This window comes from Varanus komodoensis, unplaced genomic scaffold (assembly GCF_004798865.1).
Source record: "Varanus komodoensis strain SLA01 unplaced genomic scaffold, ASM479886v1 scaffold100, whole genome shotgun sequence".
NCBI classification, from domain to species: Eukaryota; Metazoa; Chordata; class Lepidosauria; order Squamata; family Varanidae; genus Varanus; species Varanus komodoensis.
The window spans coordinates 75,117-93,949 of NW_025335270.1; the positions used below are offsets into that span (position 1 = coordinate 75,117).

Below are 18,833 nucleotides of genomic sequence, written 5' to 3' on the forward strand. Positions count from 1 at the left end.
GCCCCGAGGCTTCGGCAAGGGGCGGTTTACAACACAATAAAATACATTGAAATACAATAGAACATAATAAATTACCATTAAATACAAAAATACAAAAAATACACTGAGTTTCAAACATAATAATATAAAATTAAAAATAACAGTATAAAATAAGTAAATAAATAATTTATCCAGCCTGCCATAGAGGTTTTGGACTCGCCATGCATGTGCCCACGGTGAGGCAGCGGCTTGCTCCTGCGGAGATTGTTTTGGACTTGCTTGGAGAAAGGATCTCTGCGCGTGCCTGCCCTTGCCCCACTGCACACATGCCCCCCCCCCCCCCCTGCGCCCTTCCACCCGCAACACCTTCCACCGCGCCCATTGCCTGGACCTTTCAACTGGTCCCCTGTTGAAAAAGTTAGAGGACCCCTGGACTAGAGGTCCCAACATTGCTAACCATTGGCCATGCTGGCTGAGCTGTTGAGAGTTGTAGTCCAAACATCTGCAGGACATGAGGAAAATTGGCCTACTATAAGTACAGTTAAATTTGCATTCGACCCAATATTTCTTTGTGTTCAGACTTGACCAGCAGTCAAAATTATTTTGCCATGATTACTGTTTATTTTTTATTTGAACTATGGAAGACACAAAAATCTGAAGCAGATTAGTGATCTATAATTCTAAGTGGTAGCTGTATTTCTGCTTTGCTACTCATACTGAGTAAAGTACATCTGATCCTATGGCCCCATTAGCACACTCAGTGAGTGTGATGGTATCAGTACTGCAGAATTCCAGAATGAGAACTAGATTCTCCAGTTCTTTGCCTCTCTCCCTGTCATCTTTTCAGGGGATTTCTGGCAAGAGGACACTCTGGATAGGATAAGGCTTAGCTTGGGGAATGAGAGCCCATCATCTTTTGTGCTCAACAGGAATGTGAAGGATGTTGACCTGTTGATCTAATCTGAGTTAGAATTTGTACCTTGACAACCCAGTAGATCAGCATGGTAGAGAGAGAGAGAGACCAGGTTTTCAATGAAACAAATTAATTGACTTATTGATAATGATTCATACATAAAATAATAGTATGAACTTGAAGAAAGACATGGTAACATAAGTTTACAAAGGGTATTCAGCTCAATCTGAGTTACAGTCCTAGACCTGAAAAGAAAGAAAGAAAAAGTAAAAAGGAAGGGAGAAAAGAGAAAATAATGTAACCAAAAGGGAAAAATATATTAGTGAAATGGAGTGAAGTGTGTATGAGAGAGCAAAAGATAAGTAAATTGTGTAGTTCTGAACATCTTTTTTTAATAATCAGGGATAAAAGCGTCTTTGATGCTTACTGAAGCAGCCTGGTTTCCTCCAAATATTTTGGATTACAACTTGCATCAGGTCCCAGCTAGATGGCCAATGTTAAGGAGTTGTAATCAAAACTATCTGGAGGGCACCATACTGGGAAAGGTTGACATAGATTATGGTAACGCAGCTATGGGAGAGTGTGGTTACGTCCTTATTTTTTTAGGAGACTTGTTTAGTTCATTATGACATGTTTCAGCACATTAGACCATACAGTCCAATAGTACTATTTTTTTCTATATACTTTGTGAGCCTGCTAGCATCTTATTAGAGATATTTCATGATTGCCATCTTGTTCTTACCAACCAAAATGCCATGGTCTCAAATAGACTGTCATAAGATTGAGCCATATTCCAGGCAAATTACCCTTCCCTGTGATATGCTAGTGCAGTGGTGGTGAACCTATGGCATGCATGCCGCAGTGGGCACACAGAGCCCTCTCTATCGGCATGCGAGCAAAGTTGCCCCAGCAGCCGAGCATCGGATAACAGTGCACATAGGGGCCATGCGTGTGCTCGGAAAGGAGTAGCAGTGCCAGGCAATGATGTCATGAGGCGCGACTTATTAGCTGTGACTCATCCGTGCTTTCGCATGTCCGGTCGGTGCGCTGCCGTGTGTGTGTGTGTGCTTGGACTGGCTGTGAGTTGTTTTTTCTAAACTAAAACCTCCGTATTCAGGTTTTATTGGAGTGCTGGCACTTTGCAATAAATAAGTGGGCTTTGGGTTGCAGTTGGGGCACTTGGTTTCTAAAATGTTCGCATCACTGTGCTAGTGAAACCCATCTAGAGAAGATGTAGGGTGGGAGGATGGGGGGGGCAAAAGATTGCCTCTCCTGTTCTTGCCCTGAATAGAATACTTGGAAAACTCAAAGTTCAAGGGCTTATAATTCTCATAATTGCACCCCAAGAGGTTATTGCTTGAGTTTATTTACTCCATTCTGTAGGTGCTGCCCCTTTGGAGACAGGATTTAATGAAACTGGCAACAGATCTTGGAAGAGTGATGGACCCGAGGATAACATGTTCCTAGGTTGCAAACTGGAAGAGCATCAAGATGAAAATGAGAAATGTGCCTCACTTTGTAGTACCGGTGATTGTTCCCTGGAAGATTTTTCAGAAGATGCTGGGAGCGCAACAACACACAATTGTGCTGATCCTGAGCCAGATGCTGGCGGACATTGTATTCCGCTCTTGGTAGCTGATTGTTCTGCAGAGCACTATATGCAAGAAAACCTTGATGCCTCTAGTGAGAGTACAGAATGTGGCCAACAGCTGCAGGTAGAGCAATCAAAAGAGGAATTGCTACTGACTTATAAGCCCAAGATCAATACTCCACTGATCTCAGCCCCAAAAATGCATACCAAAACAAGGGAGGCTTGGAAATGCTTGTTTTGTAACTTGAGGCATATGTCCTTGGTATGTTTAAGAAAACACATTCACGCTACTCATATGAATAAAAAAAATCACAAAGGTAAGTTTTGCCACAGAACATATTTCTTATCTACCAATCTTAAACGCCACTGTATGTTCCACATGAAAATGTTATTGTTAAGAAAGAGAGAGGAAAGTAAAAATACTGGAGAAAGTAGAAGGAACAAGGATAAACTAGCTATGAAGACCTCACCCAAGAATCAAAAGGAAAGTAAGTATGAGAAATTCTTTACTGAAATGAAAAGGGAACTAAAGCCTTCAAAGAGCTTCTGTTGCTCAGTATGTTCCTTTGCTTCCCAAAATCCAAAAAGTTTTACACACCACATGAAGAAGCATCATGATGGACCACCTTATCAGTGCCCGCGGTGTGACTATTCCTCTGATAACCATTCCAATGTGCTTAAGCACTTGTACTGGCATGCTGGCTATAAGCTGTACAAATGCACCTTCTGTGCTTTTTTGTCCCAGCATTTTAGCAGCATGGTAAAACACAGCTTCCTCCATTCAGGTGCCAAGCCCTATTGGTGTGCTGTCTGTGAGCTGCGCTTCACAAGCGCAAGTAGCTTAAATAAACACGTGGACTCACATAGCCAAACACAGCAGAGCAGTAGTTTGCCTATTGCTTGGGAGGAGAGACAGAATTCTCAGAGGAAATATGTGTGTAAGCAGTGCAGCAAAGTCTTTTACACAAAGAAACATCTCCAGGGTCATTGGAAATACCACTCACAAGTTCAGAACAATGATAACACATCTAAAGCTATCTGTGTTGAAGAGTGTGAGCAGACCAGCCATTTGCAAAAGACTCAGGCTCTGTGTGATTTTGATAATCGGAAAGCAGTAAGCCTTTCTCAGTCAAATGAACTGTTCATGCCAGCAGCAGAATGTGAGCAAGAAGATGGCTCCCAAGAAGAGGTACACCCACAGAAAGACTACTGCCGAAGCAATTCAGGGAGTGAGATGTCGGATGTTTTCCCAAGCACGTATGTTTGTGATCATTGTAACATTGTGTTTCGGAAAGAAGAACTCTTGAGGTACCATAAGGGTATTCACGTACAGGTTCAACCAAGTGAGAACAGTAGTAAAAACCAGGACTATGGGGCAAATGGTCGGCACCCTTCTTGTGGACCAGCTCTTAGACTCTTCAAATGCCACCAATGTTCTTATATCACTAGTGCCTTCAGCAATTTGCGAATACACTTTAGTGTCCACACTGGTGAAAAACCGTATAAGTGTCAAGAGTGTGACAAGTCCTTTCGAAACTCCAGCCACCTAAAACGGCATAGCTTGTCACACTTACAGAAGCATCACAAATGCAGCCAATGCCTTTTCATAGGAGTGACTGCAGAAGACCTTAAGTTCCATAAAGAAACGTGCAAAGGTAAGGGTGCAGCAAGAAAAAGACTTCATTCATCCACTTCAAGCTGTGAAAACTCAGAGAAGCAAATGAATATGTCTAAAGAAAAAGGAAGCAAAAGCACAGTCATGTCTCATAAAAGCCATCCACAAGCCTATAAGTGTGAGCACTGTGATTATACCACCTACATATTGGGCAGGCTGAAGTGTCACACAAGAATACACACAGGAGAAAGGCCATATTGTTGTGCTATTTGTAAAAAAGCTTTTTTTACATCAAGTCACCTGAAACGTCACATGCTTGTGCATGAGAACCTGGACTTCCTCAGGTGTGGCAGCTGTGACTTTTCAACTGGCAACTGGCAGTCATTTAAACAACACTTGGCTTCACACACAGATAAGCAGCCTCCACCTAGTGGCCATTCTCAAAAGCAGCCTTCCTCCTTGCCTGTGAAAATATTTAAGTGTGAAGAGTGTGACTACAAAACTATCCGTAAAGGAAACTTGAAGATACACTTTCAGATCCACACTGGTGAAAAGCCACATAAATGTTCTCACTGCAGCCTTGCTTTCCGTACATCTAGCCATTTAAACCGCCATGTTTTAACTCACTTAAAGTGCAACAAATGTATGTTTTCTGCCACAAGCAAGCATGCTCTGCAGAAGCATGCACAAACTCATAAGAAGAAAAGAGTTAAGAGGCAGAAAAAGACATGTGCGGTAAAACAACTGACAAATGAACTTAGTGTAGAAGTGCAAAGTCTCAACACCATACCTTTAAAAGGTGCATCAAAAAAATACACGAGAACAAAAAAGTAAAATCAGAGGCTTATATGGTACATCCAAAAAGCATGAAAAAGCAGCTGTTGGACCTCAAGAAAGAACTTTTTCAGTTAAGTATCTTAGTATGATTTAAAAACATTTTCTGCTAAGTATGGCTGAATCTGAAATTTCATTGGCAGTAGAGTGCTAGCTCCTTAAAAGCATGTTCGGGGAGTATTTTTTTAAAAGAAACATGCTAATTTTCAGAAAGGGCAGGTGTGAGAACAGTTGTAGACATTGATTTGTACAAACTACTTCAAGGTATTTGGATTCTTTAGGGTTGGTCAGTTTTGCTGGTAATGTACAAAGATCCTGTTAATACCTTTCCTAGACAACAAACTTAGAGGAGGAAAACTGGTTAAGAAACATAATACCCTATTCCTAGGGTCTTTGGAGCAGTCTTCCATGTTCTAATAATGTTATCAGTGGCTTTAATTTTGCTGCTCATCTGGTGCTTCCCTGGTAGTATTCTGGGAAGGAAGACTTTGCCTTGGCCTCTGCTTAGTTGTGCAGCTTTCTGCACTCCTGGGGGAAGATTTTGGAGGATCTAAAGACAGAAGCAGTCAGTGTCTTGGGTTCCTTGAATTTCTAGCTTCCTCAAATGGAGCACCTGCCCAGATGATCGTTTCAGGGACCTTGTCTGAGTGAACGGGGTACTCCTTTTTAGGATCTCTCATCTATTTCTGGTGAGAGACACTTTAGTGTACAGTATTTCTCTGAAGCAATTAGCTCAGTTTTTTCCCAATCCGATGATCTTCCGATGTCTTGGAATACAGCTCCCATCAGCCTCAGTCAGCATGCTCCATGGCCTGGGTTGATGGGAAATGAAGTCAAAAACATCTGAAGGGCAGCATGTTTAGGAAGGCTGGCATATACATGCTATTTCTTTTAAGCTATTTCAGAATATAGTCAAGGAACTGAGAAAAAACCAGCATTCCTGGCAATCTTAAATGGCTCCAGGTTGTCAGAATATGAAACAGCCTATACAGTCCCCAAAATACTGCTTATGTTCTCAGTTTGGTGAAAATGTGTTTTATGTACTTGAGCTAGTGGGACATCTGAGGGCATCCTAATGTAGAAAAGTCAAGATATTCCAATTTCATTTCAATATTCAATTCATATATTTTTCATATCCTATTCAGTTGAGTACTGAAGAAGATGCTTATTAGCAAGACTGTTCAACAGAAAATTCATTGACCTGTACTATTTTCTAAAGTGTTGATTGTAAAGTACACTTGTAAAAATTTCACTGAATACAACTTGATGCATGTATCTTTTCTGTACAAACTATAAAAAATGAAGGCCACAGGTGCCTCAATATGCTTATGGCTTATGGTGGGGGATGGGAGATGACAAAGCTGAGATTAGTGTTACTTAATGTACAGTGTTTATGCTGTCTTTTCAAGGATACCCTTGAAAAATCTAAAGCTTGAATTACTTCCTTGGGTTTTCTTTATTAAACACTGTGTTCAAGAGAATGGCGAAATGGTGTTGCTTGTCAATTGTTGTTTGTTAAATAAAATGTGAGATCTAAACTTGGTTTCTGTTCTGTAAACTACTGCCCTTGTGATTCCATGCATAAATAACAGTATTCCATGAACTACACTGAAAAACAAGCTGTAAACTGCTGTTCCAGAGAGGCACAAGTAGTATAGCAGTGGCAGAGTTGGCAATGCACAGAAAAAAAGCAAAGATGCTACGGACATCTTCTGTGTTGCATAAATGTATGACTTAAGTGATCTTGGATCCAGATGCTAACAAATGTTTTGATGGTGTGTTATATATTCTATCTGTATATTACATGTCTACTCTTGCTCTCTGGACTGCACTGTAGGAATCACTTATGTTTCCGGTTTTATGTGTTTGCATGGTAGGGAAGGAATAGGCTGGCAAGGTAAGATGGGCTACACTGCTGCAAAATTTGTTGTGTTTAGACACTGGATTCCTACATTGCAGCTTGCTGAGTTTTCCTATCAGTCATAGGTAAAAGGTTCAACATACAGTTGTATAGCAATGATAAAATGGACAGTGATGCACCCATTTTCTCTTGTAAACAAATTTATTCTGTGCAGTTCTGAATTCATTTGATCAATACTAGAATTAATTCATTGTAATACAGTGCTCATATCCATTGAGTATTTGTAATTCTATTAATTTTTATTAAATTCTTCAGATGATGAAAAGGCATGGTTTTTAAACAACTTGTTTCCATCAATTCAAAAATAATGAAAGGATCCAACCCCATGCTTCATACAGGTCTCCAAAATCTCGGTCTTCTAAAATGCATGGTAACTAGTAAAGCTGTGTCCAAACAAGTGACTATCTGTTGGACTTGCTTTGATGTGGGGGGAAATTAGATGGCTGTTTTGAAAGGTGTTTTATTCTTGTGATTCAGCAGAAGCTTCCTTGAACAGAAGTGACACAATTTTCATTGAGACTCCTGAAATTCCCCATGTTAGAACGAAGACCCTCACAAACAGCATGTGGGCTCATAGGAAAAAAGAGGAACTTGTGAAAATTGCTTCCCTTCTCAGATTCACAGGAGGTGTATCTGGATCAAAGAGCCTTCTGTGGGCTGCATCCAATACTGGCTTTCTGTAAGTGTAATTTAATTCATACACGCACATGGTCACACAGTCTTCTGCATACTACAACAAGCAGGACCTGCAGGGGAGGAGAACAACAGGATGTCCTGTGGTGCAAGTGGAAATTGCTTGCATATTAAATTTAACCCTGTGAGGGAGATAGAATTTGATATGTTTAAACTAGATTTCAAGTTTAAAACTATCAGCAATAATATACTCTTAAAAAATCTAATTTCAAACACACACACACAATCCCATCCACCTTGGCACTAAATCAACATCTGGAGTAAGAGCATTATTCATACTGCATCTTAGTATCTAGTTCATTACATTTGTCACTTCAATACTTTCAGGGGTGGTGGTAGGTCAACAGTAACATGACAGAAAGTGGGGTGAGTTGTCAGAACAGAGATGCTGAAAGGCATCTAGCAAAGTCTTTGTAGGGAGGAGAGCAAAGCCCTAACCCTAAGGTTCACTGCTCAGTCACGTAGCTGCTACACTAATATGGACGTTCTTGGTTAAATGTCTATTAAACAAAATGGAAATAGAGCTATATCTCAGCTATTTTCAAAGTAAGAGACATTCAGCTACTTGCAAGTTTGTTTGGTCTAGAACAGGGGTCCTCAAACTTTTTCACCAGGGGGCCAGTTGAAAGGTGCCAGTACTGGGCACAGGCTGGAAAGGTGGTGTGGGTGGTGCATGCGGGCCGGCATGGGGGGGGCGGCGCAGGCACAGAGGCGGGGCGCACAGTGAGGTGGGCACACAAGGCAGCGACTTGCTTGTTTGGAGTTTTCTCCAAGTGAGCAAACTGCTGCCTCCCCACGCTTGGGGTGAGGTGGGCAGAAGGGGGCACATGCATGGGTGTGGGCACACGTGTGGTGGGTCCAAATGGGCATGGCGGGCCGGATTCAGCCCCTGGGCCATAGTTTCAGGACCCATGGTCTGGAATGTACTGGAGGAAGGGGCTCTCAAGTCTGGAACTGACACTGTTCAGTAGCTCCAAATATTGCTTGAGTCCCTCAACCATTCTTGTTACTTTTCCAACTGCATAATTTTACTGAGCTGCAATGATGAGAATTTGATCACACTACAGAACTGTATGGAGTCAGTCCAGTGTTGAACCTGGAGTGTCCGATACGGAAAAGTTGTTGTTAGTCACGAAGTTGTGTCCGACCCATCGCGACCCCATGGACAACATTCCTCCAGGCCTTCCTGTCCTCCACCATCCCCTGGAGTCCACTTAAGCTCACACCAACTGCTTCAGTGACTCCATCCAGCCACCTCATCCTCGTATTTGAGTTTCATCTTCAGGATCTGGCCTTCTAAAGAGCAGTCAGGGTTGATCTCCTCTAGGACTGACCAGTTTGATTGCCTTGAAGTCCAAGGGACTCGCAGGAGTCTCCTCCAGCACCACAGTTCAAAGGCCTCAATTCTTCGGCGCTCAGCCTTCCTTATGGTCCAACTTTTACAGCCATACATGGTAACTAGGAAAACCATAACCTTTACTATACACACTTTTGTTGGCAGGTTGATGTCTCTGTTTTTTAGTATGCTGTCTAGATTTGCCATAGCTTTCCTCCCCAGGAGCGTCTTTTAATTTCTTGGCTGCAGTCCCCGTCTGCGATGATCTTGGAGCCCAGGAAAATAAAATCTGTCACTACCCCCATTTCTTCCCCATCTGTTTGCCAGGAAGTGAGAGGACCGGATGCCATGATCTTAGTTTTCTTAATGTTGAGTTTCAAGTCAACTTTTGTGCTCTCCTCCTTCACCCGCATCAAGAGGCTCTTTAGTTCCTCTTCACTTTCTGCCATTAGAGTGGTATCATCTGCATAGCTGAGGATTTGGAATAGCTCAGCTGGAATACTGTCACCCCCACTAGTTTTGTTATTGCTCAGACTTCCTAAGGCCCAATTGACTTCACATTCCACGATTTCTGCCTCGAGGTCAGTGACCACCCCATCGTGGTTATCAGGGACATTAAGCTCTTTCTTGTGTAGTTCTTCTGTGTAATCTTGCCACCTCTTCTTAATCTCTTCTGCCTCTGTTAGGTCCCTGCCATTTTGGTCCTTTATCATGCCCACCTTTGCATGAAATGTTTCCTTCACATCTCCAATTTTCTTGTAGAGATCTCTGGTCCTCCCTATTCTATTGTTTTCTTCTATTTCTTTGCACTGTTCATTTAAGAAGCCCTTCTTTTCTAGCTATTCTCTGGAATTCTGCATTCAGTTGGGTGTATCTTTCTCTTTCTCCCTTGCCTTTCGCTTCCCTTCTTTCCTCAGCAATTTGTAAAGCTTCCTCAGACAGCCATTTTGTTTTCTTGCATTTCTTTTTCTTTGGGATGGTTTTAGTTGCTACCTCTTGTCCAATGTTGTGAACCTTCGTCCATAGCTCTTCAGGCACTCTATCAGGTCTAATTCCTTAAACCTATTTGTCACCTCTACTGTATATTCATCAGGGACATGATTTAGGTCATACCTGAGTGGCCTAGTGCTTTTCCCTACTTTCTTCAACTTAAGCCTAAATTTTGCAACAATGGAACAGTACTATTCATTTAATACCTATTCCTTCTATTTACCGCTTCCTCACAGCTCAGGGGAGACTCCTCCCTCCACGCTTTCCTTTCCTTGTGCTTGAACACGCTAAAATCCAGGATTTCAACACTAATTTCTTAAAGCACGCTCACTCCCCTCGGAGGAGTGCGGGTGTCCGAAGGAACCCGTTGCTGGGGGCGCGTCTGCCGGCGATAAGGCAGCAGCGCCTGGGGATGCGTTCCTCGGGGGACCCGCCTTCCTCCGCGGGGGCACGTAGGCTGTGAAGGCAGAGAGAAATGAAAGGCGGGAAGGATCAGATCCCTCCAGCCGCCGTTTGCAACCCGAGCCAACTGCACCCGTGGCGCGAAAAGGACGGCCGCGACTCACGCCCGAGGAATTCGCGCGACATCGCTACGAAAGAGGCGGTTCTCCTTTGCGTCTCCTCCAATCCCAAGGGCGTCGCAGCTCGGCCGAAGCTTCTTGAGAATGCGCCTGCGCAGTGTCCGAACGTCGCTCTCGTGCGCGGCGCCGTGATCGACGTACTTCGCCGTTGCCGTTTGTTCCTATTCCTTCTTCTCTGCAGCGCCTTCTTTCCCGCCGCCGAGATGCCGCGGATAATGATTAAAGGGGGCGTGTGGCGAAACACCGAGGTGGGTGCACGTCCTATCCTTTCCACTTCATTCCCCGTGTCGGCCGTCTCCCCCTTCATAGTTTTCTCCAGAGGCCTCCCTGTTGCTGCCCTAAGTGCTGGCATGGCGCATGCGTCAAAGAGTAAAGCGCATGCGTGTGTGATCACCCTTTTTTGCGCTGCGAGTAGTTCGTTCTGTAGCACTCCAGTGGTGCTAAATATAAGTGTAAATACAAAGCAGGGGTTGAAAGGGGTGATAAGGGAGCTTGAACGTGTGCATGTTTTATACCGAAATATATTCCAAGATGTTCAGTTGTCCTTCTGCTCAGATATGTGCCAAGACGCTCGTTTCCGACTGGGTAGGCTTCCTTCTGGGATGAAACTCAAGAATAGCAGCTGATTGGCAACAATTTTCTGTCAGGGAAAAATTAACAGCCCAGATCGCAAATTCTAATATTTCTAGTTGTCATGGGTTTTGTGTTGCATTGTAATATTATCATTGTGTATTGATCATCGTATTGAAGTTTGCCAAATGCCCAGTTGCAACTCTAAGGAAAACATACTTACCAACTAATGAAGATCCAGAAGAGTGAAGCATTGGTTGCAGTCGTATGTACACTTACTTAGGAAGTGGGCCCATTAAATTAAGTGAAACTTGTTTAAGAGCCACACTAGATCAGACCAAAGGTTCATCTAGTCCAACACTCAGCACACACAGTGGCAACCCAGCTGCCCAGAGAATCCCTCAAGCAGGATGGGTGCAAGACCTCCACCTGCCCTAGCTCTGCAGCAGCTGGTGTATGCAGGTATGTCATCTCTGATAAAGGAGGTAACACATAGCCTGCAAGACTAACAGTCTACTTCCTCATGAATCTGACCAATTTCTCTTTACATCCATCCAAATTCATGGCCATCACCACTTCCTATGTCAGCAAATTTCATAGTTTAATTATGCACTGTATGAAGAAGTACTTCTTTTTATCTGTCCTAAACCTCCCACCAATCAGCGCTGTGGGATGACCCCAGTTTGAGGGATATAGGAGAAGGAGAAAAATGTCCCCCTCACTACATTCTCCAAACCATGCATTATTTTAAACACTGCTATCATGTCTCCCCTTACTTGCCTTTTTTCCCATGGTGAACAGTCCCAGTTGTCATGGCTGCTTCTCATAGGGGAGCTGCTCCAGCCCCCTGATTATTTTTGTTGCCCTTCTCTGTACTTTTTCTAACTTAATAATGTCCTCTTTCAAACAGTACTGAACATAATATCCCAAGACCAGTCACATCAAAGATTTATATAAGGGAAGTAAAACGTGGGCAATTCTATTTTCTGTTCCATTGCTAATTATGCCTAGCATGGAGTTTGCCTTCTTCACAGCAGCTGCATGTTGGGTTGACATTTTCCTCAAGTTGCCCCCTAAACTCCAAGATCACTTCCTTGCTCAGTCACTGCCAGCTCAGATCCCATCAATATAGACTTGAAGTTAGAGGTTTTTGCACCAACATGCACAAATCTGCACTTGCTTATATTGAACTGCATTTGCCATTTTGATGCCTTTCTCCCAGCTTGGAGAGATCCCTTTGAAGCTAGTGAAGTGGCCTAGTGAGGGAATCCCATTTTAACCATCCTTAAAAGTTTAGTGTCATCAGCAGCCTTGGCCACTTCACTGCTTACTCCTACTTCAAGCAAAGGGGCATGAAATGAGAATGTTATACTGAAGTTTAAACTATCACTAGATTGCAGAAAAGAAAAATAAAGGCAAGAAAGCAACAGCATTTTATTATTTGCCTTCATTCAGATAATAAACGTTGTAAAATAATCTCTAAAACTGTAGTAATCAATAAAAGCAAACTGTTCTAAGATGCTTCTGATTGACAGGCATTAACACTGAAATCTAGGCCTACTCTTAAATTTTACTTCTAAGCCAGACTTAATGTAGGCAGAGCTCTGCTAGATTAGATTAAAGTTGTTCTGGCCCTGCATCTTGCTTCCCACTTGGCCAGGCAGATGGCTAAGGAAAGAAGTGCTGCCCCGCTATTTCCCCTCACTTCACTTTACCTGATTTATGAATGTCATTTGACATTTTGTTGCCTCTTTACCCAGTCTGAAAGACTTTCACAGCCCTCTTTGGTTTTCAGCATCCTAAATGATTTGCTCTAAATTGCAGATTAAGCCAGTTCATGTAGATCCCCTTGGATAATTTATGAACGCACTAAATAGCACACATCTTCAGAGAGCTGCACTTCAAATATCTCCAAACCAAAACACAAGCAAGGACTTCCTGCAATGTAATCTGGCTGTCTGTTCTATAAAACTCCTGGCATTAGGACAAGAGCTTTTAAAAATATTGTTTCATTATAACAATTAGTAATTAACATAAGCATCACACAGTTTGATCAAAGTATTTTTCCCTAATAAAATTGAAGTCCTAAACATCCTTAATTATTATTTAACTGGTTAGTTAACAAATTGGGGGTGTTTTGGCCAAGCCATTGGCCAGTCCTAGATAAATCCCTTCTAAAATTGCCCTTATAAAGCAAAGAATCTGTTGACTCTTATTTGGCCAGTACAAAAGTATACCTCCTTGGAAAAACTAGTAATCTTAGAACAATCTTATAAACATGTTAATGACAAACCCAGTAGCACCATTATGTTTTGTCTAATATGACAATTCCAAACAAAAATTGGAATGCAGAAATATTGTAATGGTTAACAATATACTTTTTGTTTTAAGGATGAAATTCTTAAAGCAGCTGTAATGAAATATGGAAAAAACCAATGGTCTCGTATTGCCTCACTGTTGCACAGAAAATCAGCAAAGCAGTGCAAAGCCCGATGGTATGTAATAAAATTTTTGGTGGATAACAGTTCATTTCAGTGAGGTGGGCTATGTATAGTGTGTATCAGGAATGCATATGATACATGTGTTTGTGCAAAAGTACTGGCTTGTGTATATAGGCTGTGTACTTTGTAAATTTTGTAAAGACTCTGCAGCTGTAGAGTATATTCAGCTGTAGAGTCATGCAAGCTTGAAAGTGGACTTCTCCAGGTCATTCTAGATTGGGAGAAAGAAAAGACAAGTGGGTGGGCAATGTATTTCACCCCTTAATTGAAGAGCAGCTTGGGGCATTCCTGTGTTGGATTGGGCTGTGTTAGTTTTGCAGAGCAGATTATAGTTCTTACTTGGAATGCAGCTACGTAGATACAGTTGGACAGCCTTTGATATTAGCAGTTTCTGCTATGCTGTTTACAGTTTTTTGGACCTCTGGGAATTAGAAATATTCAGCGGTGAATTATCAACACTTAGGGAGCAATTCAGTGACCTCTAGATGGTGTCTAGGGGACTACCAGTTACTTTGAATTAGGCTGTGACAATCCTTTCATGATCCAGTTCTCTTCTGTTTGTTGAACTTACTCTCATGCTTGCCTCTGACTTTGGAAGTGAGCTGAGCTGAGAGGAAGCCTGCAAACCCTTCCTGAACTACAGCTGCACAACTGGCAACCTTCTTCTGCAGCATGTGCAGCACAAAGGAAGGCCACAAATCATGTCTGGAAGAGTGGTGCTGCTTGCACAGCATTCACACAGTGCTTGATTCTTGGTTAGGTGTCTGTAGAAAGGCTTATGTTGAACTCACAGCTGCAAGAAATCAGATCAGAAGCTGAACCAAGCTGAACTAAGAGAATCTGATAGGTTCCCACCCCACAGTGGATTCTTCACAGATTCCTACTTTGAATTCCCAGATCCATGGTTAAAACCAACTCTGCCCTCAGAGCTGGGAATCCATGCTGTGATCTCCTCCCTTCTTACAGCCAGCATGGAAAACAGCATGCTAGCTCATTCTTGGAGGATGGAAAATATGAAATCTTTTTACTGATAAGAGCTTAATCTTACCAAAACCCTCTCATTTTCATAATTTTGAGTAAGGTATGAATGGCTGGACCCAAGTATAAAGAAGACTGAATGGTCACGAGAAGAAGAAGAGAAATTGCTGCATTTGGCTAAACTTATGCCAACCCAGTGGAGAACTATTGCACCAATTATTGGAAGAACAGCTGCTCAGTGCTTGGAACACTATGAGTTCCTACTGTAAGTAATTCTGTTCTGCAGTGGAAGGATAATTTCTTGATGCTGGGAGATTGTGTGGAGGCTTTCTAGTTATAGAAATGACCCAGGATTTCAGAAAGTACCTTTGAGTACAGTGGTACCTTGACTCACAAACTTAATCCAGTCCAGGACTCTGGCCATGACCCAAATTGGTTGTGAGCCAAATTAAATTGACCATAAGGTTCAGTGTAAATAAGGTCAATCCGTTCTGTAACTATTTTTTTTAAATCAGAAAAATGTAAAGCAAAGTGACAACAACAAAGATCGCGGCCATCTCCCCCCGCCACCCTGAGCATGAGTGCGGCCATCTCCCCGCCTCCCCAGCATGACTGTGATCGCGCCCGTCATCCCAGGGGAGAGATGGGCGTGATCACGGGCGCAGTTGGCAGGGAGATGGGCTCGATCATGGGTGCGCTAGGGGCGAGAGACAGGCGTGAACCCAGGCACGCTGGGGGGAGAGATGGGCGCGAACACGGGCACACTTGGGGGGGGGGGGAAGATGGCCGAGATCGTGGTTGCGCTCACGCAGATGGGCGCAATCATGGGTGCGCTCATGCAGGAAAGATGGGTGCGATCTCAGCCATCTCCCCTGCACCCCCAGCACGATTGCAGCCATCTCTCCACTTAGAGGGGTGGGGAGATGGCCCTGATCGCGGTCGCCACCCAATGTGGAGTTTGCGACCTGAGTCAAAATTTTTATGAAATTTTTGTTCGCGACTTGGTCATGAACTGAGGCATTCATGAGCCAAGGTACTACTGTATTTGATAACAGTATATTGATATGCCCACTCGTGAAGTTTTGCTCTGACAGTCTTCTATCTCATGAAGTACTGGCAGGTGCAATGCTTACTGAGGGTAGCTGACATGGGTGATGTCTTTTATTCAGAATTAAGAAGGATATGTCATGTTTTCTTTGCATATTTTAATATTTTTAAATTGTTTATTGTTTGTTTGCTTTTTTTCTTTTCAGAGATAAGGCCGCACAAAGAGACAATGAGGAAGAAACTGCTGATGATCCTCGCAAACTTAAACCAGGAGAAATTGATCCAAACCCTGAAACGAAGCCAGCTAGGCCAGATCCTATTGATATGGATGAAGGTAGGGTAGCATGGTTTTCTGTATGTTGCTTAAATAATGTTGGCAACTAGCAAAACAAGAAAGTGGAGGGTAAATGTAGCCTGGAATAATGAATATTTCCAAAGTTATCATGTCTCACATTTTATAGTAAGACTTATTCTTAGATGAGTAGATCATCGATGGTATAGGCATAAGCATGTTAATTGTGCTACTTTTAATGTATAGTGTCATAGGATTAATATAGGGTTAATCTGTCTCCCTTGAAGTCTGGGTATTATGCTGTGGCTGTATTCCTAGACGAAGAAACTTAAGAGGTGTTGTCTAAGTGGATGAAGGTCAATAAATTGAGATTTAATCCAGATAAGATGGTGGTTCTGCTGGTGAGTGGTTCCGCTTTCCAGACAAGTGATTTTTGCACTTTTCTGGATGGGATTCCACTGCCCCTAGGGGACAGTTTGGGAGTTCTCCTCTACCCAGAGTTATCCTTGGAGTTCGAGGTGACTGCTGTGGCAAGGAGTGCTTTCCACCAGCTTCGGCTGATCTATCAACTATGCCCTTACGTGGATGTGCAGAGTCCAGCAACAGTAACTCATGCTCTGGTAGCCTCCTGATTGGACTATTGTAATGTGCTTAATGTGGGACTGCCCTTGAAAACAGTCCAGATCCTTCCCAGTTTGTTCAAAATAGAGCAGCCAGGTTTTTGACAGGGACCAGCAGGTGTGATCACATAATGCTGGTCCTGTACCACCTGCACTGACTACCAGTTGAATTCCAGGCCCATTTAAGGTGTTAACTATGACATTTAAAGGCCTAAACGGTTAGGGCCTGGATGTTTGAAGGATTGTCTCTTTCTGTATACACCTGCCTGAGCCCTTAGATCATGGGTCCTCAAACTATGGCCTGCAGGCCAAATCCGGCCCGCCATGCCCATTTATCCAGCCCGCCTCAGAAGTTTTGGACTTGCCGTGTGTGCGCACGTGTGGGTGCGCAGCGAGGCGGCGGCTTGCTCGCACGGAGATTGTTTGGGAGAAAATGATCTCAGGAGATCGCTGTTTCTAGTGCCTACTCAGCCATGAAATTCAGTAGGTGATTTAGGGACATTCAGTCAGCCTTGCAGGGTACATGTGAGGATAAAATAATGGGGAAGAGGAGGAGCATGTTAACCACTCTGCATTTCCTTTAGGAAAAATGGTGGGGAGATGCTGATGATGATGATGTAGTGTTTTAACCTAAAGCATATTTTGAATGAGACCAAAGAAGGCTCAGGTGACCTGGAATCTGCACTTACCAATATTTTTTCCGCACTCTTGAGAGTCCTTTTGTTCTTGCTTCCAGTTGTGAGAGATATTTATATATTTTTACAGATGAACTTGAGATGCTTTCTGAAGCAAGGGCTCGTTTGGCTAACACTCAGGGAAAGAAAGCCAAAAGGAAAGCAAGAGAAAAGCAGTTGGAAGAAGCTAGGTTGGTATAGCCTTTCTCAAGTATTTTTTCAATTTGGCTGAAACTATTCCTCATCACAATTAAGGTTTTGAGGAGGCATGCTTTTCATGGTTCCCAAAGTCACGTAGCTGAGCTGGGATTTCCCAGGGATCTCTTTATTTTATACCAATTGTACATGGTGGGCACAGTCTTCTAGAAATAAGAAATAAATAAGAATAGTCTAATAACTTCCAAATAATTGACTGGTCTTATTAATTTCTGAGATTTTCAAGTCTTCATTATAGGAAGGCAAAACTCTGTATGTAACAAGACAGATTTACTATTTCCTAGTTCGGGGGGGCACTTTTCCCCTGAAGTCAACAAGATCCTTGTTGTGGAAAAAAATGTATTTTCAAAGAAAGTATTGCAAAGAAAGTTTGATTGGCCCAAAAGACTGCCTTTTTGCCAGTTGTAGTGGTCACAGTAGTAGTAAATTAGGCACATAATTTGCATTAAACCTTTTGATTTGTTATGAGCCCTGACTCAAAACTGATGTCATGCCCTTTATCAATTATTATGGAATGCATCTGTAAGGAACTGGATTTTCTGTGTTTGCAAAAAAAGAGTTCACAGAATGTCACCTCCAAAAGTGAACTATATTCCATAGTAACATTCATTTCAAGTCTTGGTTAATTTATTGCACCTCTTTAGACGCCTTGCTGCACTCCAGAAGAGGAGGGAACTTCGAGCTGCAGGGATTGAGATCCAGAAAAAAAGGAAAAAGAAAAGAGGAGTGGACTACAATGCAGAAATCCCATTTGAGAAGAAGCCTGCTCCAGGTTTTTATGATACATCAGAAGAAAATTACCAAGCCCTGGATGCAGATTTTAGGAAGCTAAGGCAACAAGACTTAGATGGGGAACTAAGATCGTAAGTTGGTTCTTGCTTAAAAGTACCATCTTCAAATGGGATAATAGAAGAGCATAGTATATTCTCCTGTAGTGTTGCCCAGTGAGTAGCATATTAAAGTTATTGTATGTCAATACAGCTTATTTTTACTGCTTATACATTTTTCACAAAACTGAACGTTTTAAGTTCTTAGTTTTTATTTTAAAATGCAGTAAGCAACTCAAGTTCTATCACTTTTTGAACAAAGATAATTAAAATACATCATATTTTAATTATCTTCCCTCCCCATAAACCCACTGGGTACGGCTTCACTTCAGGATGCTGCCAGACATTCCTTTGCATCACTAATTTTTGCCACCAAAATTTGGCTGTGGGAAAAAGGGAACTATTTGCTTTAAAACAAAGCATGTAGGATGCACACAGACACTTCCTTTTCCAAGCAAACTCACACTCCTGGGAGGCTTCCCTGCATGTCTGTTGCCTGCGTACTTGCAATAAAGCAAAATAACCCCCCTTTTTTTGCTGCCACCCAATTTTGGCAGGAAACAGATGCCTTTGTTGGGGTAGCCTTTACTGGACTACCAAACTTCATTGATGGTAAGAGCCCCTCAAAAGTTGTGGGGAGACCTTACTGCAAAAC

The 18,833-nt window shown here is 42.5% G+C and overlaps 2 protein-coding genes and 1 long non-coding RNA gene across 4 annotated transcripts in view; all 3 read left to right on the forward strand.

The window, feature by feature from the left end:
- LOC123017740 (zinc finger protein 808-like) overlaps positions 1-4,932 on the forward strand; it is an 8,076-nt gene extending 3,144 nt beyond the window's left edge. Inside the window, exon 3 of the mRNA XM_044419254.1 lies at positions 2,276-4,932. Within this exon, the coding sequence (XP_044275189.1) occupies positions 2,276-4,932 (2,657 nt within the window). The remainder of the gene's footprint in view (positions 1-2,275) is intronic.
- Positions 4,933-7,822: 2,890 nt separating this feature from the next.
- On the forward strand, positions 7,823-9,556 carry LOC123017723. Its single transcript, XR_006413654.1, has 3 exons — positions 7,823-7,834; positions 9,257-9,262; positions 9,359-9,556. It is a non-coding gene; the product is annotated as an uncharacterized LOC123017723 (long non-coding RNA).
- Positions 9,557-10,544: 988 nt separating this feature from the next.
- The window catches only part of CDC5L (cell division cycle 5 like), a 34,997-nt gene continuing 26,708 nt past the window's right edge, over positions 10,545-18,833 (forward strand). For both annotated transcript variants that reach the window (XM_044419209.1, XM_044419210.1), the window contains exons 1-6: positions 10,545-10,701; positions 13,415-13,518; positions 14,606-14,767; positions 15,756-15,883; positions 17,227-17,326; positions 17,996-18,214. In XM_044419209.1, coding sequence (XP_044275144.1) covers positions 10,657-10,701; positions 13,415-13,518; positions 14,606-14,767; positions 15,756-15,883; positions 17,227-17,326; positions 17,996-18,214 — 758 coding nt within the window. In that variant the 5' untranslated portion in view covers positions 10,545-10,656. The remainder of the gene's footprint in view (positions 10,702-13,414; positions 13,519-14,605; positions 14,768-15,755; positions 15,884-17,226; positions 17,327-17,995; positions 18,215-18,833) is intronic.